This window comes from Synchiropus splendidus, chromosome 4 (genome assembly GCF_027744825.2).
Source record: "Synchiropus splendidus isolate RoL2022-P1 chromosome 4, RoL_Sspl_1.0, whole genome shotgun sequence".
NCBI classification, from domain to species: domain Eukaryota; kingdom Metazoa; phylum Chordata; class Actinopteri; order Syngnathiformes; family Callionymidae; genus Synchiropus; species Synchiropus splendidus.
The window spans coordinates 32,370,000-32,396,287 of NC_071337.1; the positions used below are offsets into that span (position 1 = coordinate 32,370,000).

The following is a 26,288-nucleotide window of genomic DNA, read 5'->3' on the forward strand; positions in this document are numbered from 1 at the left end:
AACCATTTACTGCTGTTATTCCAATGTCAACAGCATTCTCTCTAACTCTAGTACTAGTTTTTGGCTTTCCGGAAGGCAATTTCCATCTGACCATAAAAGTTCATTACTATTCAGGCGTCTTGTTGTAGTAGTTGTTGTAGTTGTAGGTGTGTTGTTTTGTGCATTAATTTTTGTTTTTGTGTGGTTTATTTTCATCTAAGTTAAAGTTCATTTCTTCATTCTATTCAGGCCTTTGTTCTCCGTATCCAAGTGCAGATTTATACTAGTTAGATATTAGTATTATTAGTTACATCTGCTTCAGATTATCACGGCTTAATTTCCAACTACTTTGCAAATATCTCTCGACAGACCGAAACATGTTCAGTCCATAAAATTGTTCATTTCTCAGACTCTTGCTTCACAGATGTCACTGATGGACTCATTTCAACATCCTTGTTTTCTGTTCTAACCTGCTGTTTGGCAGGTTTGTTGTGAGCCTGTCTGTCAATGCTACATACTGTGCAGAGGTGGGATCATGATGATCAGTGGTGAGTTCACCTCATGAAAGTGACATTGTCTCACGGTCTATCATTTTTGACTGGTGTGAATTGAGTTCTTCCTGTGGCCATCCAGTGACCTTCCTCTCTCACACTCTCACAGCACACACAGGAAACACCCTGTGGAGGTCCGGCATGTGGGTGGCTATATCCAGTAATGTTCTTGCTCAATGTCAGGCTCCTGTGGTCAGAGAGTCTGTTCGTCCCAGAGCCCAGATCTTGGACTTCGTCCCTCCAACGTTTCTTCAAGAGTTCATCGTTCACACTCTCATCTGCTGGCTCAGACTTCCTCCAGTAGACACGTGGGTATATGAATGCGAGGTGGCTTCTGTCAAACTGACAGGTTCCTGTAGCTGGAGATCTCAATTTTCCAGCTGAAGCTGTTACTCTTTTAAAACTAACAATGTTTTTTATTTATGCCCATGATGGCTGTGAGTGATTCTCTCCTTGGTCCATGAACTGATCCTTCAATCTGAACAGCCAGACCTGTTTTTCATTTCATACAACCATTTTCTGTCTACTATCCACTGCTGTTTCATGCATCATGTATTCAGCTTCAGATCACGAAGTAAATCTCTGGATGGTCTGTGGACTCCTGACCTTCTGCTGCTTATTTCGCCTTCCTTCCATCAAATCAGTCCAATGAAACCCAGAAACAACAACAAAGTTTTAGCATCACGCTACTACTGTGTGATGCTCAGGTGCTACATTTTGGTCAAATGCATTTTCACTACAGAACGCAATTACACATCATGACAGACAACGAGCAGAGCTCACCTTTGACCTGCTGTGCTCACAGGCATAAAGGTGGCCATAATGATGGTACAGGTGGAAGGTCAGGACATGTGGATGAGTTCATGCAGTCCGTGAGAGAGTGCTATCATCTCCCAAATGATCAGAGCAGTTTTGCTGCTTCAATACTTGACATATTGACCTTGCTCATTAACTCCGGCTAGAATGATAACCACCAGACCATGTCCATCATGCCATCTGCGGTCTTCAGCCTCATCCATCACAATGTGTGCTCTTGGAGCCATCATGTAGTTTTATTCCAACATGGAGAACTACAGTAGACATTGCTATGAATGTCATCAGTGGACTGTTGTTTGGCTTGTAAGGTTCCTTTTAAGACTCAAGCCTAGCTTTTAGACCAGCATTTGTCTCTCATTTCCTTTATGTTTATCAAATATTTGTCTCAAAAGTTGGAGAAACAAGTAAACAAGAGCTTCATTGGTGTAAATACCCAATTAATAAACTGCCTTGAAATGAAATAGAATTCAACCACTAGTTTACTTTGTGTGCTAGAGTACCAAAACAAAATTCTATCTATACATCCAACAAACCAAAGACCTTTTCCACTCTGGCTGCAACCAAGAAATTTGGTCAGTGAGATCTGTGACCACAGCTGGCGACACTGACTGCTGTTTAATGTGGCAACACTGCACTGCCATACCACAAGCGGGAGGAACATTGCCAAAGTGGTTGAGCCACTAAGGAGTTTATTTTTACAACCTCAACAACCTTGGTCATAACTGAGCCCACCTGGGGAGACACTGCCAGGCTTTCCAGACAAAACCTCACCAAATCTTTGGTTCAGGAACCAGCAGGTGGTGATCTGTTCAATCCTCTCTTCACCTGACTGTCTTATGCTACAATGTGACTACAGATGTGGTGAAATGGCAAACTCAGTGAGTATCCAAGTGCTCTTATGGACCCCAAACAGTGAAACCAAAGTGTTTGTTATAGGCAAGATGTGGCGAGCACAGATGTCTAAAAACAAAGACGAGTCACTGGATGGAAGAAAAGACATATTGAGGGTAAACCTCACCAGAGGTTCCAGACGCTGCGCCTTTGTCAATAACTGGTGATGTCACTGTAAGATGTCCAAAATCACATGCCAGACCCTGGAACAGGACCAGAACTTTATAGGTTACAGGACCAGAAAGGATACTGTGTCTGACTTTGTGTCTACAATAGATTTTGATCCTCAGTATTTCAATGACTTTTGTTCTCTGCTATTGCTTTCCCGCACCACAACCCAGAAGCATTGATGCACTCACTGCATCCACTGCAGTTAGCATCTTATCCTTTCTTTTGAATGGACCAACCCCATTTATAATCACCTTCCAACACAGAACTTATCCTGTTACTGAGCACAAGCAGAAGCTTTTTAATTGATCATCGTATGGTTTGTTTATCTGCTGGAAGTGATCAATAACGGCTGTATTATGACCAGGTCCTATCGCTTTCATTTGTCTTTGTGGGCCTTGGGAAACAGGAAGTGTTGATTCCAGTCCCTGAATCAATTCAAACGCATGCAGACGCAGCATTTGCAGTGGTGCACCCGAAGATAAACAATACAATGGTTCTGTTTCACAGACACAAAGATGGATCCCTTCAGGCGACCAGGAGAACAAGCTTTCTGGTCTTAACTACACTTGTGACCAGAGAAACAAAAACAGAGCAGTCTGTGTTTGAGGGTTGTGGTTGAATCTCGTCTGTGCTCCATAATTTTGTTTCAGACCACCTGCTTCTCATTGGCCTCACAGAAGATCAAGTTCAGACCTACGTCTCACAGAACGGTACTCCGGCACACTGGATTCTCAAGATCAGATGCCTATAATAGCAGTACATATAATAGCAGTCAGACTCTGTTTTAGAAGAGGAATCGTTCTTCAGACTCTTGATATGCCACAACAACGGCATTTCCCATCCCTGCAGGAACAGTAGCCTGTGTACTGCTGCAAGAAAACAGCGTCCAGCGAGACACTTTACACTCTCTGTCTCTTTATATTGTTGTGGTTTCCTGCTGGTGATGAGCAACCACAGATCTGGTTGTAGCTCATGCTTTTTTTTTTTTTTAATGTACCCCACATCTGGAATGAAAAAAAAAATCATGATACAACTTGCAAAGTCTTTACTACTTAAAAGTTTAAGTGTGTGTTCCTAGCTAGTATGGCAAATCATGGTGAACATATATATATATACCTGTATATATATATATATATATATATATATATATATATATATATATATATATATATATATATATAGACCTTACTCATCTGTCGATGGATGAAAAGATGGAATGGATGACAAGGATAATGAGGATGAATTGATGAAGATGAAGGCATAACTCAGTTTGAAAGACCACAAGTCTGGGAAATGATTTGCAGTGTATCCGCCGGAACACTTTGAAATGCGTTCATAGAAATGCCACGACCATGCTCCACATTGTAGTCCAACAGGCTGAAGATCTACATTTACTTTGTATGTCAAGATGTTGCTTTTGTATCCTAAATCCCATTTTGTGTGAAGGTACTATACCCCCCTGAGGCCTTCCACCCGAGCATGGTTCTGAATCTTACATATGAAAAAGTGGTTGTTGTGTTAAACGACTTGCAATGATGAAAAGCCATGGAACATAATTTAGGTATCTGGTATGTGACAAGCATGTGTCTACTGGCCAAAGTAGTTTCTTCTAGTCTCAGAAGTGTCACAGAGCAGCCCCTGTGGCAGTCAGAGACCAGAAGGGTCCTCCTCCAGGCTACATATGTATTGGGTATGAATTAGCAGACAATTTAGCTAAACCTGAGACCGTCCGTACTGAGCAGTTGCGAATGGTGGTAGGCTCTCGGATGCCTTCCAAACAAAGAACCAATCTCATCAAGACTCTGCTTGGTGTTTGAAACAATGTAGGCACACAAAGAAGGCGTGTGCAACAGTCAAACTTTGGCGGGCATTTCCTTATCCTCAGCGAGGTTTGGGTTACAGGGCTTCGGACTGTAGGTTCTGCTATAGGACAATGTTTGGCTGAATATTCCACAGTGTTCACCGAAACAAACCGAGCTTTGGCCTTGGACTTGAGTCCGCCTGAAGAGGTTGATTGTGGCCCCTGAGACCCTCTCCTGGGAGTTTCACCCTCGGGTGGTCATTACGATGACAATGTAACAATAGCTTGTGAGCTGCTGTCATCATGACAGTATCCTATTACTGAGCAGGACAATGACCCGCCTGTGAGAACAATGCAGCTCTTATTTTGGGATAGAAACAAAACAGATTTCAGATGCCTCGCTCCCCAATATCTGCTTTGTGTCAGTGCACGGGGCTCAATTGTTTTGTCATCAGGCAGTGAGTCAATATGTAGCATGAGAGAATCAAACATAGTTCCCTCATGGCCACATACACCCTTTCATTGATGACTATTTTTTGGTATGATATGTGCAAGATCAAGGTTTGATGTTATCAAAGATGCATCCACACTAATGCACACTCAGATTTACTGAAGGGTTTTGCACACTGTCACTGAAAAACCTAAGAAGCAATTTCTCAGAAATTTTTCTCAGTGTTTTTGTCTGTTGAAGGGATAAATTAGCACATATGAACAAACCACAACAGAATGTATTTTCCAATTTATTGCACATATGCACAAAACATCCACAACTTTGCAGAGGAGCCAAATGAGCTCAAAAGTCAGACCAATCTGGTTCAAATTCCACCTGTACTTTTTTATTCTTCTCATGAAGTTGGAGGGCAGATCAAACCACAGATACTCCCTCCCCATTTTGCCATGCTCACCCAATCTGACTTCTGCCTCTAACACAACACTGTGTGGAAACTGGAGCTGATATCACCTAGCTGTATGTTTAGCATAACACAGCATATTTGAGGGAGAAGCTGAGACGTCATTCTCAATATGGTGCTCTGAATCCTCAGCTGCAGCAGCCTCTGCGTCAGTGACTGTCTAAACGGACAACGCCAAGTTTGATGAAAAACAGAACCAGAGGAAACATGAGCCGCCGATCTGTTCCCGAAGAGCACAAGCCGTTTTGTGAATGAAGATGGTGACTAATGGCTGCAGCGCTGCGTGACATAATAGTGAAGGGCACAGTAAAGGTTGGTTCATTTCTGTGTTCTCACTTTCTCCCCAACGTGAGCGTGCATGTCCAGTGTGCCCACCTTCCGCTCTCCACTCCACACTGTGTTGCCTTTTTTCATTTTGACTGCTGCGTTTTCCAACTCGCCCTGCTCCTTTCATTTTTCTGCCACAAGTTGTTAATGTGTCAAGAGCTAAGTTTTAAGCTGACCATCAAAGGTGTGATGTCATTGTATGCTCTGCGTTATGAAGATATAACTGACGCCTATATAACTGACACTGTCGACATTTTTTGAAATCTTCACTCAAATACAACAGTGATATGGATTTTGTCTTGAAGCCATGCAGGCTGCAATGACATGCTTCATCTGGGCGACGACAGCCCCACAATAGCCCCCCGTGACAGCAGAAGTACAGTGGGGTCTTCAGAAAGCATTTCCAGCAAAGAGCCCTTTCACTGACAGTTCTAATCAGCTCCAAGATGAAGTGAGTGTCAGAGTGGGAATGAAAACAATAGGCTGGAGATTCTGAATCATCTGTATCTTATCAAGGGAACAAAAGCGCTTCCTGGTGAGGGGAACATGTGGAGTCACATGGAATCTTCACCTTCCAGCAACTGGTTCTCATCATCCTGACAATAAAACTCAAGAAAGCCATAAAAAGAATGGCGCGGAGACTTGCCTCCCCGAGCCTCGCAGGTCAGTCAGAGGCTTGTTTCCTCACTGGCGACTTCGGCCCGGAACACAGACGAGAAATCAGGATTTCAGCTATGTAACGACCCAGGAGGGCTTTTTAGGATTCAAGGATGACTTTAGCAAAAACATTCAACCCACCATCCACATGTCAGTGCACAAATCATGTTAGCAGAAAGCCAGCTACATCTGTGCTCCAACCATTTCACTTCGTTCACCCCAATAAACTGACCAAAGCATCACACACTGATGTTGCTCGACTGCCTTGGATTATTGTTGGAGCCACAATCATAATTTAGCGGTGGTGACATGCTTGGTTGTCTGGGATGTAATTCTTTGGTTTGTCCAGGTTTGGCACATAAAACTATGTTCAGCACGGTATGGCAACACTGCATGTGTGGATATGAACCAAGGCAGACGGCTGCGTCAGGAAACCTATGAGGACCACTCCATCTAATAAAACAAACACCGACCCAGAAACCCAGAGTCGACCAGTGTCATCATTGAAAGTTTCCAGTATTAAAAATGAGTGAACCAGAGGCCACCAAACTCTCCACAACTGTCACACGCCGGTGTTGGCCGTCAAATGCTGTGGAGAGAATGTATGCTGGTCCGATGCAGCGAGTCCCCACACATACATATACAGTATTTACGTACACACACAGTGCTGTTACATAGTTTCTACCCAAATAAGTCAAGCAATTTACTCAGTCTGACATGATGTTGTAAATCAAAATGACTTTATTTAACCCTGCGGGGGGGAACCCAGGTTTTCTTACAGGCAACAAAGATAAAATACACTTTGAGTTAGAATGCATGTCCGTTGCCCATTCATCTATTAACACCTTAAAGTCCTAATGTCACAAGAATAGTCACGAATATTGGAATGAGATTGACGGCCCACATCGTGTGGCTCCACTGTTAAACGTTTGATGAGGGAAGATCACTGAGCTGACTGTCAGCTGTTAACTATTGGAGAGTTATGCTGTGTCTTGGAAACCAAAAGCTGCAGCTCAGACTGCGATACATGCAATGAAGGTTTGAATGAAATTCTTACAGTTAGGGTTAGTAAAAGCTTGATTCCTCAACAAGCTAGTGGCTGAATCAATCTACATGTCATGCAAAATAATCTCGAAGCAGGCACTGGTCAGTGTGTATGACTCAGATGACTTGCAGAGGATACACAAGTACAATTAATTTCTAGTCCTCCTCCGTGGTGCTTCCTCAGCCTGTCAACCACTGAGAGCCACATGGCAGTCCATACCACCGGTACCACTTCATAGCAAATATGTACCTATGCTTAAACAAGCAAATATTGTGATGTTAACGATATTGTAGCTCAGCAAAGCGTTGCCCGCGAATGGTTATGAAACAAATAACGACAACGGCATGCTGGCCGTGACAAGGTGTGTCCCTGCGTGTCCTCTTCAGCTGAGGGAGTCTCCTCTGCAGCTGCCTTTCCAAATGACACTTGAGTAAACCCAAATCAGATCCCTGTTTGAGGAGGAAACAACGCTGGTGTAATTGTACAATCTCTCTGCGCAAATATTTCTGAAAACTAAACTCTGAAACGGTACAGTGTCAGACCAACTTTAAATACATTACGAAGGTCAACTCCTCCATCCGTGAGAGAGAGAACATTAATGTCCTCACACTATGTTAGTATGTGGAAATACGTGTCTGTTCAAATGTCCGCATTAGTTGAGACTTGTGAAAGTCTCGGGTCCGAGTCTACCTCAAAGCGATAGTGGTAGCCCTCCCAAACCTCCCTGCAGGCATCCCGCATGTCATAGACCCGCTTCTTAATGCCCTTGCGGTTGAGGTAGAGGACAAAGAGGAAAACCAGTCCAACGAGGCCCAGGACGATTCCCAGAAACACGTAAGACGTCTGCAAAGCCAGGTCTGCACCAACATCCCTCTGGGGGCATCCTAGAATCAACATACCAGCAGACAGCAAGGACGTGTTCCTCATGCTCGCTGGGAATGCACACACCAGCTTGTCTGCATCCCGAATGTGTTCCTGCGATCGGTTCAGCCAAAGAGTGAATGGCTCGATCCCGCAGGTACATGTAAAGGGGTTCTCTGCCAGCAAGAGCTCCACCCTTGGAAGTGAACTGAGCTCACGTTGACCCTCCTCCGGCACATACTTGAGAGAATTGAGGGTCAGATCCAGCTCCTGCAGGTGTTCCAGGCCGGACAGCGTGGTGTTGTGGATGGCCACCAGAGAGTTGTTGGAAAGCTGGAGTCGCTGCAGGTTAGTCAAGTGGGAGAACATCCGTGGAGGTAGAAAGATAAGGCCATTGTTGGATAGGTCCAGTCCCCGGAGGGACCTCAAGGAGCTCCAGCGCAGAGAAGTGGCCAGGTCCATAACAGACGAGTGGTTGTAGAGGGCTCGGCTCAGGTTCAACTCGCGCAGAGTCTGGTTCATGACTGTGAAGGCTTCAGGGTGAATCACCGTCAGTTGGTTGTTGCTTAGATCCAGGGAGCGGAGGCTGACGAGGCCAGCGAAGGTGTTAGACTCCACCTGTGAAATCCTGCAGAGAGAATGGCAATTGTAAAAGTCGTGTAGCACTTGTCTGGAAGTTCACATGAGACTCCTGACTATCGTCACTACAGATTTGAAGTGACTTCACAGCAGGAGATTTGTCAGTGTTGCAGAAGCACAACTTCATCCAACAGAAAGAGAAGAGATAACCTTGAGAAAGCCCCCTCCACATGTTTGACATAAACTGTCTTATTATTTAGCAATGACTCATTTCAATGTAACCCATTTGGAAAGAGTTGCACTTCAACGTGCTACACACTTTGTCCCTGTAAATTTATTCATCTATATATCAATCATGCAACATTTTGGCGTGTAATGTCCCACTTTCACTTTTTTAAAAAAAAGTTAAAACAACAACTTTTGAACATGGCTCCATCTTGAGTCTGAGTCTGCCGGCGGTTTCTGAGCAATAACGAAAAAAAGTCCTCTTCACCTGTTGTTGCTGAGGGTCACGTTGACGAGGTTCTCCAGTCCTCTTAGGGACTCAGGTCCGAGCCTGCTGATCTGGTTGCCGGTGATGAACAGGTTCCTGGTGTAGCCCGGGATCCCTGCCGGAACAGCTCGCAGGTCTTTGGAGACACACTTCACCGTCAGTGCCGCCTCGGAACACTCGCATTGTCGTGGACACGCCGCGTCCACAGAGGCGAGCTGAAGCAGGACCAGGACCAGGACCAGGAGGCGCATGGCGGAGGGTGAGACGGCAAAGCTCGTACGAGGTGAGATCATCAGCTCGTTCCGCACAGCTCCTCTGTCCACGCACAGCCGCGGAGCGTCTCCATGAACAAAGCCGAAGTCCTGCTGACCGGCGGGAGATGGATCTTCTTCCGCAGCCCCGCCGACAACAAAGTTCAAAGCACACCGCCTGGAGAGTACTGTTGTGGGGGGAGGAGCTAGTCTCCGCCCGGTCAGGATCATCGTATGGGACCACGACTGACTCCGCCAAAAAAAAACGCCAGGATCAATCGCCGCTTCTCCGTTTTAATAACTAGTTACAAGTTGAAGAAAAAACAAAACAAAACTGGTTGATTCGCTCAAAGAGGGGTCACTTGGTCTGCAGGAGGACACATGGAGCACGCAAGCTCCCAGCCACCTCGGTGGTCTCTGGATGGGGGAGGGAGAGACCTCTGTGATCCCCAGTGCCCTCCTTTACGTGAGCTGACGGTCCCATACGAACGCCACCATACACGTGTGGGAGTTGGGGATCAAACCCGGCCGCATTCCCTGACGCGATTTACGATGCATTTCGCTCAACTAGAACCACATTCTACTCGGGTTTCTCTCAAGCCATCACGTTTGTAGTCCTCACACGATGAATAAAAGCAGACTACTTTCAGCTGACTGGCACGCCTGATCTGATGGAATGTGTGAAGAAGCCCCTGAACGGGAATATAGAACAGTGTCATGAGTTGAGTTGATGGAAAAATTACCATGAATGAATAGATGACTACCAATGGGGACATTGAAAACACGCGGCACACATGGCCCATCTCAGGACGGTTTGCCAGTCAAGTGTTACACAGTCAAAGGTGACTTCAACATGTTCAAAAATACTACAGTTCTGTTTATTTGCATGTTCACAGCAATCTTCAGACCTTTCATTCTAAAAATGATCTTGATATGTAAATAATTATATCTGAAGATGAAATAAAGCAGGCTAAGACTAATGCTGCAATACATGATCCTGTGTTCAGACAGGGCCACAGGTCCCCAGATTCCTGGACATAGCTCCTGGATACCACACCAGCTGCTCAGCAGTCAATCGTCTCTCGACAAAACACCTCTGTGAACACATCACTGTTGAGGATTTGTCACGAGTAGTGCTGGAGCAGAACAAAGCAGTTTCATGGAGAGAATTAAGCACTTTGAAAAAGCTCATCAGGTAAATTGACAGATTTTTTTTAAATACTCAAATTAAGATATGAAACATCAATGGAGACTTCCCACAGCAGTGATTCAGGAGTGAAACAAATTTACAAGTAGACCAGCACGCGCACACACGCTTGTATTGCTGACCCTGTGGGGACATTTTGAGGTTTCGACATAATGCTTTCCCCAACCTCTCCCCCTAAATGTAATCATCCAAAACAAGTGCCTAACCTTAACCAGGATTCTGAACCAAACTTAAACCCAATTATAATGACCCACTCATTTTCAAGTTTTCATCCTCAAATTGAGGTTTGGACCCGTGAGACCGTCAAAAAGGTCCCCACAAGGATAGTGTGTTGTCAGGAATTGGACCCCACAAGACAGTATAAACAAGCGCACGCGCACACATCTTCCTATCTTAGTGAGTACCATCACTGACATAACCCTATCCCCAGCATCTCACCCAAACCTAACAATCTAAAACAAATGGCTAAACTTAACCTTTACTCTCAACCAAACAAAAACCCAATAATAATGACCCAGCAACTTTATGGTTTTAACTCCGAGGCTTGTCAAAGTGAGGATAACTCATACAGGTTCTCACAAAGATAGTACAAGAACGCACGCACGCAATAACAGAACAAGACAATGGATTAAATGATCTTCATTACAGGATTACATAACTTTTTAAATGTGCCAAATGTTGAAAGAAAATACAGTATGCTCTTATGCTGGCACCATTTCCTTTACAATATTGTCATTGCTTCCAAGACTGACTTTGAAGAAATAGCAACATTCAACAAGCACTTGTGAAAGCATTCTGCAGGGGAGAGGAAACAAAAGCAGTGACACTCGTCCAAGCTCTCAGCAGGAGCACGTCAGGATATTCAGCAGGAGGTTGGCAAGTTTCAAAACCTGAGAATCTGGGAGACCAGCTGCTGCTCACAGCATCGTACCCAAAATCAAAAACCATCTTTAATCAAAGAAAAAAAATACATATGCTGAATCAATTGCACAACACAGGCACCAATGTAGGCTCCATGTTGGAAGAAAAGGGAAAAAATGGTTTCAATTTTTTGATTACTGAAAGAGGACATTGGTAGTAGTGATAACAAGTTTGAAAAAGGGCATTTACAGAATTTTATGATGCTCATGTCACTGCCTTTTGTGTTTTCAAATTTAGAAATATTTTTTTTCTTCCTTGCACATTGTTCCAAACAAAGCATGTTCACGTTTGGTTTTAAATATATAAAGTTTTAAATCATGGTGTCGATGACAGACAATTGCGTGTGGATTCTAGATTTTCAAAACATCCCCAGAGAACTTTCTACCACTTATTTTAAAAGGCTTCTTCCTCCACCTCCAGAAGTGTAAGGCGAGTAATTTCTCAACTTGGCGATCACATAAAAAACTGAATATGATGAACCTCTCAAAGACAATTATTAGATTAGAACCTTGACAAAAATAGCACTTTTCATCTTCAGGGACAGTTTTGTCCCTGAAACTCACATTCATAGTGGTTGACAATCGAAGCGCTGGTGAAAATGTAAACCTACACAAGTTAGAGGTAAAAATGTCACAGATGACAAACATTTCTGTAACACAATCCAAGGCGGCATAATAGTTCAAAGCACAAGAGACTGAACATCTCCGCTAAAGGCGTTTCAGTGATTTAAAAAGGCTTGTGGAAGCAGAAAAATCACCATCTAGGATCAATCACGGCCTGGAGATGGTCCCATTTACAAACGCTTCAAGAGGGAAGCAATTCTCATCTTCCTTTGTCCTGACTTTGTCAACTCATCCGTCCACTGTCAGCATCTGCCTCCTTTGTCTTCAGTGTAGAGGCCTCGCAGAAACCAGAAGACCAGCTCTTCTACTTCACAATAATGTGAGTGTTGGGAATCCAGGGCATGATGGTTCCTGGTCACCGCAGATTGAGGGTCAGGGCCACGGTCAAGATGATTCCCACCAGCAAGATGAAAGGCAGCCAGGTCTTCAGGAAGCCAGCACAGCTGAAGAGATACAAGCGGTTTTCTTATGTCAGATGTCAGAAGATTTAGTGAAGTTCATCAACACTGCCAAGACACCTTTTGTTCTCCACGAAAGAATGTTAAGATCATGATATACCGCCAAAAACAACCCCCGCGACGAGAATGATGCATCCCACGTTAAATTTAATAAACACATTTCATTCACACGCTCCATTTTGCTTTAATTCAAGGTGTCCAAGAGATACTGTGCTCTTCTTACGTTATCCCGAGTCTGTCAGTTTTTAATTGGTCTTCTCTAATCTGTATCAACCCAGTAAGGAATTATATATATCTTACAGACCTAAAACCACTTTGTTCATTGAAAAAATACAGAGACACCAACGGTACCTCGGCCAAAGCACAATTGTGCTTAGTCGAAAGTCAAGTAGAAAATCCTTTTTAATTTGTGGAAAAATTGTAGCTACTGACAATTAGTGATTTTGGCACGTTATTTGCAGAAACACAGTGCAGAAAATACAGTGGTACCTTGGTTTTCGAACATTCAGGATTACGAACAAATCGGGAGTTCGAACAAAAAAGCAGGTCGTAAGTCGGATGTGACTTGTATTGGGATTCTCTGAAACAATAGTGATCTGAGGAGCTTACCTGACATGCTTTCCATGGATCAGAGTGAGGAGGCACAGGTTGACCATGTTCCATGTGGTCTTGTTTTCATATTTCATCAGATTCAGCGCCATGGCAACATGAGAGTGACAATTATCACAGCAGAGGTTGTGCTTTGGAGAGATAAGACAGAGAAAATGATTGCTAGTGACCTAAACATGGGACCTTTGTGCCAGTCATGGTTACAAACATGCTTACCATTCTGTGTTTGTACTCCTCAGAGGCGTCATGCACAGCTGTATCCCAAGCATTAGAGCCACTGGCATAAACCTTGCTGATGTCAAGCATCCAGTATCTGATAGCAGAAAAGTGATAAAATGTACACATGGCACATTTTAATGGTCCATTAAGTGGCCACTTGGCATAAGTGGCTTTTCTCTACAGTTTTCAAAACTCGCACATTGCGTAGCGTCGCATCAAAATAAAATGTAATTTCACTCTTTATAACTGCAAACATGGCGGATGTGTGTGCACCTGAATCACCACCAGTTTCAACTGATCACTAATGTCAATCACTGGATGAACAGGAAACTAAAATGAACCGGTTAACAAAAATAAAACTGACTCATGTGTCACCTAGGTGAAAAATCATTGCTGCATTTTCACATTCAGCTTCGTTTAATGGCAAAACTATGCGGTGCCACACAAACTCCCTACGGTGATTGAGAGGCACTCGAGATGACCCACGTGGGACAGCTGAGAACGTTTGAGTACCTTATGCAGGAGGGTGCGTACACATGTCCTCACGTTGCAGAATAATGCAGACGCAATAGTTAAATATGCAGTCGGCCACAACTGCTCAATTAGTGCAGAGGCTCTCGCTCAGTTCAGATTTGTTTGCCCTCATTCTAGTTGTGCACACCAAAAGCTTCCATTGTATTTATCCACTAGGAGTTTGTGTTTCGGTACGTAGCAAAATCACAGCATTCACAGCTTCAGTGAAGAGATGCTCAGATTCTGGCATCGAAGTTCAGTTGCAGGATGGGTCTTTGAAATGGCTCATAGACTTGTATGAGTGGCTCTTTATGACGCCTGTAAATGCAGAGCAGCAGAGCAGAGAGCAACTGCTGGTAGTTTCTAATCTTTATCACCATTCACATTGGTGCCTTTTATCGCTGACGCAGAAGCTCCACTTTGTGCTTTTGTTTCACCACCATGTCATATGGAACTGCCAAATTTGAGCAAAGAAAACACAAGCTTAAATTAGGACTTACTTTGTTGGTCTTCCAAATGCCATATTGTCTTCCTGCAACAAACAAGAAAGTTTTGTGACAAAATACCTGTGACTGTTTTTATTTGAGAGTCAAATAATTTATATATAACTGTTCTGTGAGCATGCACCACACAAGAACAAATTTGAAGATTTGAAGGCAAAATATTCCGAGGTTGTGGCTTTTGGCTTGGTAATGGGCTTTTTCTTGCTTTTATCTTGACAATATTGCCGTACTATTCTCCTAACGAGTGATGCCAGACGGCTACCTAAACCCTGCTTTCATCGCGAGATGAACATGGCCGACAAGAGGCTTTACTTTGTTCATTCTGCAGTGTTACAAATGCGCCAAAAATGCATCCAAGACCACATCCCCACGGAGAATGTGTCACGTTTTCCCATTATTTGATCATTTCTTTGTTGACCATGTTGTCAAGTATTTAGCCTGGCTGGTTCTGACTGTCATCACAGCAAGGCTTCAGTGTGCAGTGTTGAAGTTTTCAGTTCTTTGAAGGTGTAGGAGAGCGAGAATAGCATTTCAGTTTGTAATGAGTGTTCAACCACACCAAGAGCCTTCTGTTTACATTATCAGTGTTATATAAAAGGGAATTTCTTTTTTGAAATAATTATTGCCATTATTTGATAAGCAAAGTCTGAAACGTCCAAAATATACAATCGTCTTAACTATGGATGCGCCAATTGATTGGTCACCGATCACGATCAGACGTTCTCAGCATAATCTGAATGCCAATCACTGCCTGTCATTGCCGATAACAACCGATCTCGTGTGACAGCCTGCACGATGATGAAGCACCGCGGGTTGTGATGCGCCCGCTCCTCCCGACTCGCTGCTCATTCGGCAGCAGCAAGTGGTTCCTCAGCAACAGGCTGTTATCTTTCATCTAGCTTGGTGAAATTATTAATTTCACCGAGCTGGATGACCCCTCCCACCTCAGGTGTCATTTTACGATGGAATCGACCAAATCCGCTGCTCTTGTGTTGGATGCAGTGTTCTTTAGCCACCTGAATCTGAAACCTTTGCCAATGTCCGAGCGGAAAATTTCATAAACGCAGAGGTGAATACTTGCTGCATTCTGCAAGTTTTTTCTATTTTCCACCCCCTTTATAAAAGCATGTCTGAATTAAAATGACTTAATGGTTCATTTTTCACGTCATGAACACAGAAGGTCTCATTTTGATTACAAATCTAATCTATCTGTCAATCTATGTGATCGGTGGTGATCAGCACTCTGGCTGATTGGTATTGGTGATCGGTAGCAAAAATCCTGATTGGAGCATCCCTAATCTTAACATTAACTTTGTCAAATATGTATGTAAATATCTTGACTATTTACGCAATATTTTTTACAAATAAAGTAAAATGGTTAAGTAAAAGACTTAACCACATTGGACATACTGGTATTCGGCCAAGCATTTAAAATTTTATTCAGCTTCAGCCACAAATTTTAAATTTGGTGCACTCCTAGTTCAGGCTGCTCTGCATGGTGTTTGATCGAGTCTCGACACTATTCGGTGACTCTTTGCCACCGAAGCCAAATGTAGCCTTTTAGGTACTAGTCGGCTGAATATATTCAACCACCGAATGTTTGGTGCCAGGCTTTCACCTAGTGGGGCATCTGAGCGTCATGGGGAAATCCTAAACTGCAAAACTTGAAAAAATGGATGCCCAGACTTTCTCAGCAAGATTATGCCCTACTTGTATCATCACAATGGTTTCTGAATATGATCAAAATACACAGATTATCAACCCTATTGCAGTCATAGCTTGGCCATCACCGGTGTAAACTCAGAGAGTTTGAAACATTACTTACAGACACCATGTAAGGTCCAGCAAAGTCGCGGATGACACCGGTGGACGTGCAGATTCCCATATGTCCTATAAAAGGAAACAACCACCTGGAACGAGTAAAAAGGTTACAATTTTCGTTAATATGAAATGTTTTCCCTATCCACCACACAGTCAGCAGACTCAACAGGTGACGGTGTTATTAAACGTTACCCTTTAGCTGTCACTCAGAAGTGGGAACATAATTGAACTTCTGCTAGCGTTAAGAAAATCGGATCAAACAAAGAAGATAAACAAGGATTAAGTCATTCATCCAAATCTGAATATAAAATGTGGTCGCTTAAAATGGACAAACAAGTTAAAATGATATTTAAACAAGTATACGAGCAACAGGGTTTCACAGCGTCCTATTAGCCTGCTAAGCTAACCCAGCTGCGATCACTCGGTCCCGGTTCTGACAAGAGGAACTCACGACAACACCGGAATGGGCGTCCAGACAATGCAGTGAGGATAGCGGCTTGTGGCCGGGTTTATTTTCTCAGAAGCAAAATGGTAGTTCTTCTTCATGGCGTCCTGTTCGACATCATCCGCCATCACCAGCTGAAGGAAGTGGACTTCATTAAGCCACAACCACTTGCATGGACGTCAAGCTGCGAATAAAAAACCCACAGGTTAGTACCTGTCAGAATAAAATATCTTAAGAGCCATGATAACGCTCTCTGAAAATTTGGATGGTTAAGAAAAATGATGCCACAGAAAAGGTAGCGGTGTAAAAATATTTTGTACATCATGTCATAAAATGTAAGTCCATTAGTTAGTCGACGTTTACTTTGAAAGGGGCAAATGTCAGCAGAGTTCATTGTTCCCGCTTCCGGGAAATGAGACGATTTTGGGTGAGTCAAGAGCTGCGTCCCGGTGCAATCCTACACAACCGGAAGCTGAGAGAAGTTACGTTTTGAAACATGTTTATCTGTGAAACGTCAGTAAGATAAACAAGCATTCTTTTTTTCCCATTTCATGCGCCACCCTGGCACGTGTTGTTGATGTAGTTTATTATTTTTCACGCTTTCCTGAGTATAGTAAGTTACTATTCTGTACTAATTTTTTGTTATCTCCATCTTTGAAGGGCATTTTTGACGACGATTGATCATATCCAACATTTGATCTGACCCACCTGTCGGTCAATTAATCTTTATTATATGGATGCAGATAATTTATGTCAAGATCGACAACAATTGATACGTTTGAGAAGCAGATTACTAGATTTGTTAGAAATTTTCACTGCCACAAGCTCTGAAAAAAACTTAAAGACCATTTTCCCTGTGTGCTGAAAATCCCATAGTGGATTTCCAACATGTTAATATTGATAAATGCATAAATAAACACTGTGCATTTTTAAACTAAGCCACACTAAGCACTCTTGGGAAAGAAGCAGCGGCGCTTTTGTTATCACACGTCAACCTGCATGTCAGATCCAGTCCACATTGACTATAACCCAAACTCTTTCTATTTTCTTATCATAAAGGTGCCAGTTAACTGTGGAATATTTAGGAGCAAGGAATTTTCATGACTTGTTGGATTTGTTGCACTGGTGGCATCCTATGACAGTTCAACGCTGGAATTCACTGAGATCCTGAGAGCAGCCCATTCTTTCACAAATGTTTGTCAAAACTGTATGCATGCCGAGGTGCTTGATTATATACACCTGTGGCTAGGCCCAGTGATTAGGACACAGGTTTTGTTTAAAAATCATAATGTATGACGGGGTTCATGTTCTGTAGTACGGCCATCTTTAGTGTTTGCCATGATGCTCAGTGTCAGCATTAATGTTGTGAGCACATCATGTAGTGTCCATGTCCCCTTGTTGGAGTAGGAAAAATACATAGCTGATGCATCAACTTCCTACACAGTACGCTATGCACCTCTGCTGTTGTTGTTAGATCAGGCCTGTAATGTGTCATAGATAGAGAAATCATTAAAATAAACGTTTTTCTTTCATCTGTAATGTACAATGGGTAGGAAATTGTACTGAATTAACTAAGTGGTATACTTGCTATGTGTAATGGCACCTACGTCATGGTTCACTTTGGTTAATGGTGCACACACCTGGAACAGATTTAGCAATCAAGACCACCTGCTCATCACCTCTTCCAGTGCTGTGTATTTTATTGACTTCTCTGCTGGTAAAGTGGCTGCCCATTTGTCTTCTGCGTTCTGTCCACCTATGATCCTGTTTGTGATGCTTTTTGAGTTTTTAGTCTGATAGCTTGTTGTGACTGCAATGGACATTCTGGTTCACTCTTTCTTCATCTGTTTGAGTTGGACCACCATGTGCTTCTTTGTTTGTTCTTATTCTACACATTATTTTATGTTATAAGTTACAACTGTTGTTCCATGTCTTTGTGCTTGTCATGTTCTGGGCATGTGCTGATTGCTTTGCGTTTCTTGTCTGGTTCCTCCTTTTCGTTTTTTGTGTGTGTCGGAGTCAAGGGATAAGAAGGAATAGAGGAACTGTGGATGTCACTGAATAGGAATAGGGAGGAGACAAAGTGGAACAGAGTATAGAACTAGTGCATTGACCAATTCTACAAAAATCTTAAGCACCTGAAAGATCGTAAGAAGACAGAACGCAGAATAGTAGACAAATGAGAGGCCAAGTTACCAGTGGTAGCAAAGTTGATCTGGCACACAAAACTGGAAGTGTAGCGAATGTGCTAGTGATCATGATTGCGGACTCTGTTCCAGGTGTGTGCCATGAACAAGTCAAGCACTGTAGGACCTTGAGGGTAAATAGGGTATTAGTCTCCAAAACAAAAGCAAACCACGACGACCTGCTATTTCGGTATATCTTATATAAATCCAATCTCACCCTGCCTGGTGCACAATCAAATACTGATGTCACAGTACAACCAGTGCTCCTTTTTAAGGATAGCTATGCATTTTATGCAGCGGCAGACCAGATGATTGATCCATGTCTGGACAGAGAGAATTTTCTATCAGTAACTGCAGTATCTTGGGCAATCGTTATCCAGTTCTTTTGATTCTGCTTTTTCCTGCATGGAAATAATCATATCTGCTATCTGACCACGGATAGATAGAATTACATATACTTGAGTGAAATTGAACAAGTCTCTACGTTTGTATAGTCCTGGCACATGATTTCATCACCGAATGTTGAGGTCAATTGATCACCACAGACTGCTACAGCTACTGAGCGTTTTCGCTTTGATTATATACCATCACATAGGTTCATTGTCCCCATCCAAGTCTCCCAACAGATTAATGAAGCTAGCCAGCAGAGAAAGAGAAGTCCAGCACAATAGAGATGAGTTATCAATGTCAGTGGTAGAAAAGAGGAACCCATGGGAGCTGCAGCAGCTCTGTGTACTCCATACTGGCTCCCATTAGATGTGACAGGTGATATATTGTGCGAAGGGCAGAAACAAACTACTCAGCAAAAGCCAGCAGACAATGATAGAGGAAGCTGCATTGGGCTCATCATCAGAGAGCTGTGGGAATTCTCTAAATGCCACTTCAATAAGAGGGTGAGCCATCCAACCCAATTAGACTAGACGATCTGTAGCTTGGTGTTGGAACTTCTGCAAAGTAAAATGTCAGGTGTGCGCTTTGCTCTGTACATGTGCTACTGTGAACTCAATGGAAAGGTTCTCTTCAAGACTTTCTCATTACAAAACAAGTGTCCAATACCACTTGTATGTATTATAAAGACTTCCATGATTCTTTTTTCCAACAACAGACTGAAGAAACTGGTGAAACTATAAGCATCAGTGAGCATCGGTCAACAAATGACCTCCTTGTAGGGCATAGTCCTTTATTCATCCCACAATGGAGACATTTGGCTTGTCACAGCACCAAAGTAGGTACTAAACATTCAAGATTCAACATCATTCGTTTGAGACCCCATACATTCCAACTTTCCATATCCTTTCTGATTCTTGGTCCTTGTCTTGTACAGGTCCTGGATGGAGGGGCTCCAATGATCCACTTAGCTGTCCGCGCGGTCCACTGCAGTCTACTCCTGTCCTTCTGTGTGGCCGCTGTAAACCACACTGTAATGGAGGAGTGGAGGATGGACTGGACGACAGCCGTATACAATTGGACCAGCGGCTGCTTAGCTAGGCTGTGTCTACTCAACACAGGAAGTACATCCTCTGCTGAGACTTCTTCAGGAGGCAAGTGATGTTCGCTTCCCACTTCAGGTCCCGGGAGATGGTTGTTCCCAGGAATTGGAAGAAGTTGACGTCTACCACATAGGTCTCCTCCCAGTCTCACCTGCTGTCTCCTGTCTGTCAGGAAGCTGGTGATCCACTGACAGAGGGTTTCCAGGCATGTTCATCTGGGAGAGTTTGATGGAGAGGATTTCAGGGACTATGTTGTTGAAGGCCGAAGTGAAATCCACAATCAAGATCCTGACATAGTTCCGTGAGCTGTCCAGATGCTGCAGGATATGGTGGAGTGTAATGTTGACTGCATCATCCACAGACCTGTTTGGTTTGATATGCTAACTGCAGAGGGTCCAGCAGGGGTCTAGTTAAGGTCTTCAGGTGGCTCAACACTAGTCTTTTGTCGTCATCAGGGAACTGTCGGGGAAGGGCGGTAGGAGATGGGCGCAGTCTGAGCTATGGCGGGGCATGTTGATGGGGTACTGTGGTTTGTGAGAGGTGGTCTCTCTCAAACCTACAGTAGAAGCTGTTCATCTTAGCTGCTCTGATCTCTGCTCTGTCCATGATAAAGTCCATGATCATCTCCAATGTCTCCTGGGTGTTCAGCTCCAAGTAGTTGTGGTTGCACCAGGACACCAGCTGCTCCGCCTCCCTCCTGTAAGATGACTCATCTGCATCTGAGATGAGCCTGATGATGGTGGTGTCATCCGCAAACTTAGATCGGCTTCACGGAACACAGCCCTGAGGAGACCTGATGTTGAGGGTCCTAGTGAGACAGTCGTCCTCAGTTGCATGCACTGACTGCAGCTGGTCAGGACATCCGTAATCCACTTGTAGAGGGAGTCAGGCACGTTGATGGCAAGATGAACCATCAAGTGATCAGAGAGTCCCAGTGCTGCTTGAGGGAGGGCACTATAAGCGTTGTGCAGCGATGTGTAACAATGGTCCAGCACGCTCTGCTCTCTGGAGGGACATTTTACCACCTGCCTGTACCTGGGAGGCTCTTTGCTCAGGTTCGGCTTGTTGAAGTCACCACGCACAATAACAGGGGAGTCCAAGACAGTACGCTCCACATGCAGGACCTGGTCCATGAGCACACATTGAGTCTCGTGAACCTCTGCACTCGGTGGAACAGCCAGAATGAATGAATGAATTGGATTTTCTTCCCTGTGCTGAGGGGTTAAATGTAAATCACAGTTGTGACAGTAATCCTGTCTGAGTGAGCATGCTAGTAGGATGCCGTCAGGCTACCTTGCATTTTCATCATTTCAAGATTCAGGTCTGTTCATCTAGACAGACAGCAAGATAACAAATTATTCTGACTGCCTAGCTATATATAAGAATCAGAATCAGAATCAGAATCAAATTTATTACCATGGTCAGTGGGGAGCCCACTGACTAGGAAAGTGCCTTGGAATAAAGTGCAACAAAAAACTATAGAATAGAATAACATTACAACAAGGCTGTTCATTAATTTAACAGTCTGACGGCCGAGGGAAAGAAGCTGTTCCTGTGACGGGAGGTTCTGGTCTGGATGGACCGTAGCCTCCTGCCAGAGGGAAGAGGAACAAACAGTCCATGTCCAGGGTGAGAAGGGTCGGCTCTGATCCGACCTGCACGTCTCTGGGTCCTGGAGGCATACAGGTCATGAAGAGGTGGCAGGCTGCAACCGATCACCTTCTCAGCAGAACGTACGATGCGCTGCAGTCTGCTCTTGTCCCTGGAGGTGGCACTGTTGTACCAGACAGTGATAGAGGAGGTGAGGATGGACTGGATGATGGCCGTGTAGAACTCCACCAGCAACTTCGTTGGCAGTCGTAGTTTTCGTAGCTGCCTCAGAAAGAACATTCTCTGCTGGGCCTTCCTGATGAGGGACCTGATGGTTGGCTCCCATTTGAGGTCCTCAGTGATGGTGGTTCCCAGGAAGCAGAAGGAGTCCACAATAGGAATGGATAAACCAGCCAACATGAGAGGGGACGGAGGAGCTGTTACTCTCCTGAAGTCCATGATCATCTCCACTGTCTTCTGAGCGTTGAGCTCCAGGTTGTTGTTGCTGCACCAGGACACCAGCCGCTCCACCTCCCTCCTGTAAGCCGACTCATCTCCATCTGAGATGAGCCCGATGATGGTGGTGTCGTCCGCAAACTTGATCAGCTTCACGGACTCGTGGCTGGAGGTGCAGCAGTTAGTGTACAGGGAGAAGAGCCATGGAGAGAGAACACAGCCCTGAGGAGACCCAATGTTGAGGGTCCGAGTGTCAGAGACAGTCGTCCCCAGCCGCACACGCTGACTTCGGCTGGTCAGGAAGTCTGTAATCCATCTGCAGAGGGAGTCAGGCACGTCCAGCTGGCGAAGCTTGTCTTCAAGCAGAGTTGGAAGAATTGTATTAAAGGCAGAGCTGAAGCCCACAAACAGGATCCTGGCATAGGTTCCTGGGGAGTCCAGATGCTCCAGAACGAAATGAAGGGCCTGGTTCACTGCATCGTCCACAGATCTGTTGGCTCTGTAGGCAAACTGCAATGAGTCCAGGTGAGAAGCAGTGATGGACTTCAGGTGAGAGAGAACCAGGCGCTCAAAGGACTTCATGACCACAGACGTCAGTGCCACCGGTCTGTAGTCATTCAGTCCAGTGATCCTGGCCTTCTTGGGAACAGGGATGATAGTGGAGGACTTAAAGCAGGCAGGAACATGACAGGACACCAAGGAAGCATTGAAGATGTCCGTGAACACTGGAGCCAGCTCAGCAGCACAATGATTCAGGATGGCAGGGGAAACTCTGTCCGGACCTGCCGCCTTCCGAAGGTTCAGCCTCCTGAACTGAGTGTGCACGTCTTGCTCCATGATGTCAAGAGAAAGAGGGGGGAGGTGAGGGGGTGGCTCATCAAAAGTGACTGTGATCTTTGCTGTCTCAGTGACATCATTGGTCTTAGTTGTGTCAGTAAGAGACAGCACAGTCCTTTGTTTTAAAGTGTAACATGGGGCTGGAGAGACCACAGAGGTGTTGGTGCAAAATGACTGCTCAAAGCGACAATAGAAGTTGTTAAGATCCTGTGCAAGAGCGAGGTTGTTCAGACTGTGGGGGGCACGTGGCTTGTAGTTAGTGATCACCTTGAGCCCTCTCCACACCGCAGCCGAGTCATTGGCTGAGAACTGCTGCGTGAGTTTGTCAGAGTATGCGGCCTTAGCTTTCTTCAGCTCCCTCTGAAACCGATACTTCAGCTCTTTGTAGCAGTTCCTGTCCCCACTCTTGCGAGCTGCCTCCTTCTCCCGTCTAATCTGGCTGAGTTTAGTTGTGAACCAAGGTTTGTCATTTGCATAACTCACCTTGGTGCTCGTTGGAACTATGCACTCTTCACAGTAGCTGATCCATGAAGTCACAGTGTCTGTATATTCATCCAGATTATTGGTCGCAGCCCTGAACACCTCCCAGTCTGTGGTCTCCATGCAAGACTGCAGCTCCTCTTTAGCTTCACTTGTCCAAATCTTCATGCTCCTCACAACAGGCTTTGCCAGCTTCAGCTTCTGCTTGTATGTAGGAACAAGATGAACCATCAAGTGGTCAGAGAGTCCCAGTGCAGCTCGAGGGAGGACGGTATAGGAGTTGCGGAGCGATGAGTAACAGTGATCCAGCACGCTCTGCTCTCTGGTGGGACATTTTACAACCTGCCTGTACCTGGGAAGCTCCTCACTCAGATTTGCCTTGTTGAAGTCACCAAGCACAATCACAGGAGAGTCCGGGAAAGTTCGCTCCACATGCAGGACCTGATCCGCGAGCGCACTCTGAGCCTCACGTACATCCACGCTGGGCGGGATATATACGGCAGCCAGAATGAATGAAGCGAACTCACGTGGGGAGTAAAACGGCTTACAGTTCACGATCAGACATTCCAGAGTGTGAACATTTTATTTCAAAATGGGCCTGTGATCTGAGCTTCTTGTCTTCTTGATAAAACTTCCATCCAGAATGGTTGCAACAGGTATTCAAGTACAAAATTGAAATGCTGATTCGGGTTGGTACTAGTAAATGTTCATTTGATTTAATTGCTTTTTAACACCTTTCATTTACGATGCCAGCGGCAATGAATTACATACTGGAGGGAATGAGGTGTCACCTGACCGGAAAAACTGGATACACATTTTGTTTTTTGTGTTTGGCGTGCAGAAAAGCATATTGTATTTCCTTATAATAAACTTTACCTACCACACCTCGAGTGGGACTTTGGAGATGTCATGATTGAACTTTGTATTCTCAGATGTTCATTCTATTAACACTCCTTTTCGCAAACATAACCTGATTAGGTTCCTCTCATGCTCATTAAGATTTAGGACTTGATGAGAACTGCATAGTTTAATCCCTGTTGAATCACAATGGTTGTCTTTGAGGATAACCACGATATTTCAGAGCGAGTCGTCTTTGAACAATGGACACCTTTCTCTTTGACTCTATTGTAGACTAATATTTTCCTTTTTTATAAATTCTAACTTTGATCTTTACTGATGCATCTTAGCTTTGTGCCAAGCTCTGGCTGCAGTTGCAACGTCCTTTTAGTTATGAACTCTGGCCTGATCTCACAGGCTGGTCCAACTTCTGTGAAAATTCTCATACATTTCCCAATGAGGGTCGTGTATGTGTTTGTGTGGGTGTGGACTTGTTTATACTGCCTCATGGGGACAATTCCTGACAAAACACTATCCTGGTGGGGACCTTTTGCCGGTGCCCAAACCTCCATTTGAGGATGAAGACTTCAAAATAACGAGGTCATTATAATTGGGTTTCAGTTTGGTTCAGAGACCTGCTTAAGGTGAGCCATGTGTTTTGGATGGTTTGGTTAAGGGTGAGAGGCTGGGGACAGCATTATAGCAATGAGACAGGGATAGCAATAAAAATGTGTGGATGTACACTCCCTGTTGTAGCCAGTAGATCGTAGGGACATCCTTCCAGACCTGGTTCCGGGCAACATTTAATTCCTGGACAGATCAGTGGTGCAATATGACAGTTGTGGCTGGAAGGTGTCATGACTGGATTAGATGACCCATATTAGTCCCGCAGTGGGGAAATTCAACATGTCACAACAACTGAAAACAAATAAATACTCATAAAATATCAACAAATATAATCGATCCTCAGTGAATTTAGGTCTGGGTAATGGGAATACTAGTCCATTGCATCAATACCTTCATTCTGTAGGAACAGCTGACACACTCAAGTCACAGGTTTCAGGAAGCAGAACATGATTCGCGCAACTGGGTCACATGTGCTCAGTGTGAACCGGCTCTCCCTCATGAAGAGCACAGGGTGGTGAACCAGGTGTTGGGCTGCACATTGTTGAGCTGTGAGCACTCGTGGTAATTGTGAACAGCGGGTCCCCTAATGCCACCCCATTAGAGCTACTATATAAGCAGCAGCATTGGTGGCTTGCTAGAGGTTATTTTTCGAACCTCTGGTAGACACCTGATGACTGGAAACATGATTTGAACTCAACTGTGGACTCATTAAACAATTTCACTTTTTACATGTTTTTTATTGAATTAGGGTTGGAAAACTGAAGGTTACATTTCTGAATGTCAAGGAAACAATAATGAATGAATGAATGAATGAATGAACGACCTCTGTTTTTGTGAGCTAATTCAGATAGCATTAAAGCATTTCTAGTTATCTTGATGTGTTTTTTTTTAGCTTGCTTTGTTTTCAACACGAATTTGACATCTTATCTTACATAAGTTTGCAAATGATGTAACCCGCCACGCTGGAGTACTTCTGTGGCCAGTTTCATGGAATATAAATTCTCGCGTTTATAGTCAAGCTAGTCAGTCGGCTATTGCTCATTTATATCACACGGACTAAATGAATCTTAATTCACATATGTCACCCAAAAGCAAACAACTACATGATTATCAAATTTACGAAAACGTCAAAA

The 26,288-nt window shown here is 44.2% G+C and overlaps 2 protein-coding genes across 4 annotated transcripts; both read right to left on the bottom strand.

The window, feature by feature from the left end:
• Positions 1-5,040: 5,040 nt before the first annotated feature.
• tpbga (trophoblast glycoprotein a) lies at positions 5,041-9,650 on the bottom strand. Its single transcript, XM_053862832.1, has 2 exons — positions 9,083-9,650; positions 5,041-8,638 (listed from the first exon to the last, which is right to left on the bottom strand). The coding sequence occupies exons 1-2, from the start codon at positions 9,562-9,564 to the stop codon at positions 7,789-7,791; spliced, it is 1,332 nt and encodes a 443-aa protein (XP_053718807.1). The 5' UTR covers positions 9,565-9,650; the 3' UTR covers positions 5,041-7,788.
• Positions 9,651-10,206: 556 nt separating this feature from the next.
• On the bottom strand, positions 10,207-24,725 carry tmem222b (transmembrane protein 222b). Of its 3 annotated transcripts, none has more exons than XM_053863557.1 (7): positions 24,572-24,725; positions 16,659-16,836; positions 16,212-16,296; positions 14,384-14,415; positions 13,368-13,464; positions 13,152-13,282; positions 10,207-12,527 (listed from the first exon to the last, which is right to left on the bottom strand). In XM_053863557.1, the coding sequence occupies exons 2-7, from the start codon at positions 16,778-16,780 to the stop codon at positions 12,440-12,442; spliced, it is 555 nt and encodes a 184-aa protein (XP_053719532.1). In that variant the 5' UTR covers positions 16,781-16,836; positions 24,572-24,725; the 3' UTR covers positions 10,207-12,439. The 3 variants fall into 3 exon arrangements, with proteins under 3 accessions (XP_053719532.1, XP_053719533.1, XP_053719534.1); XM_053863558.1 differs by having other exon boundaries at positions 24,568-24,725; XM_053863559.1 differs by lacking the exon at positions 24,572-24,725 and adding an exon at positions 17,016-17,531.
• Positions 24,726-26,288: the final 1,563 nt, after the last annotated feature.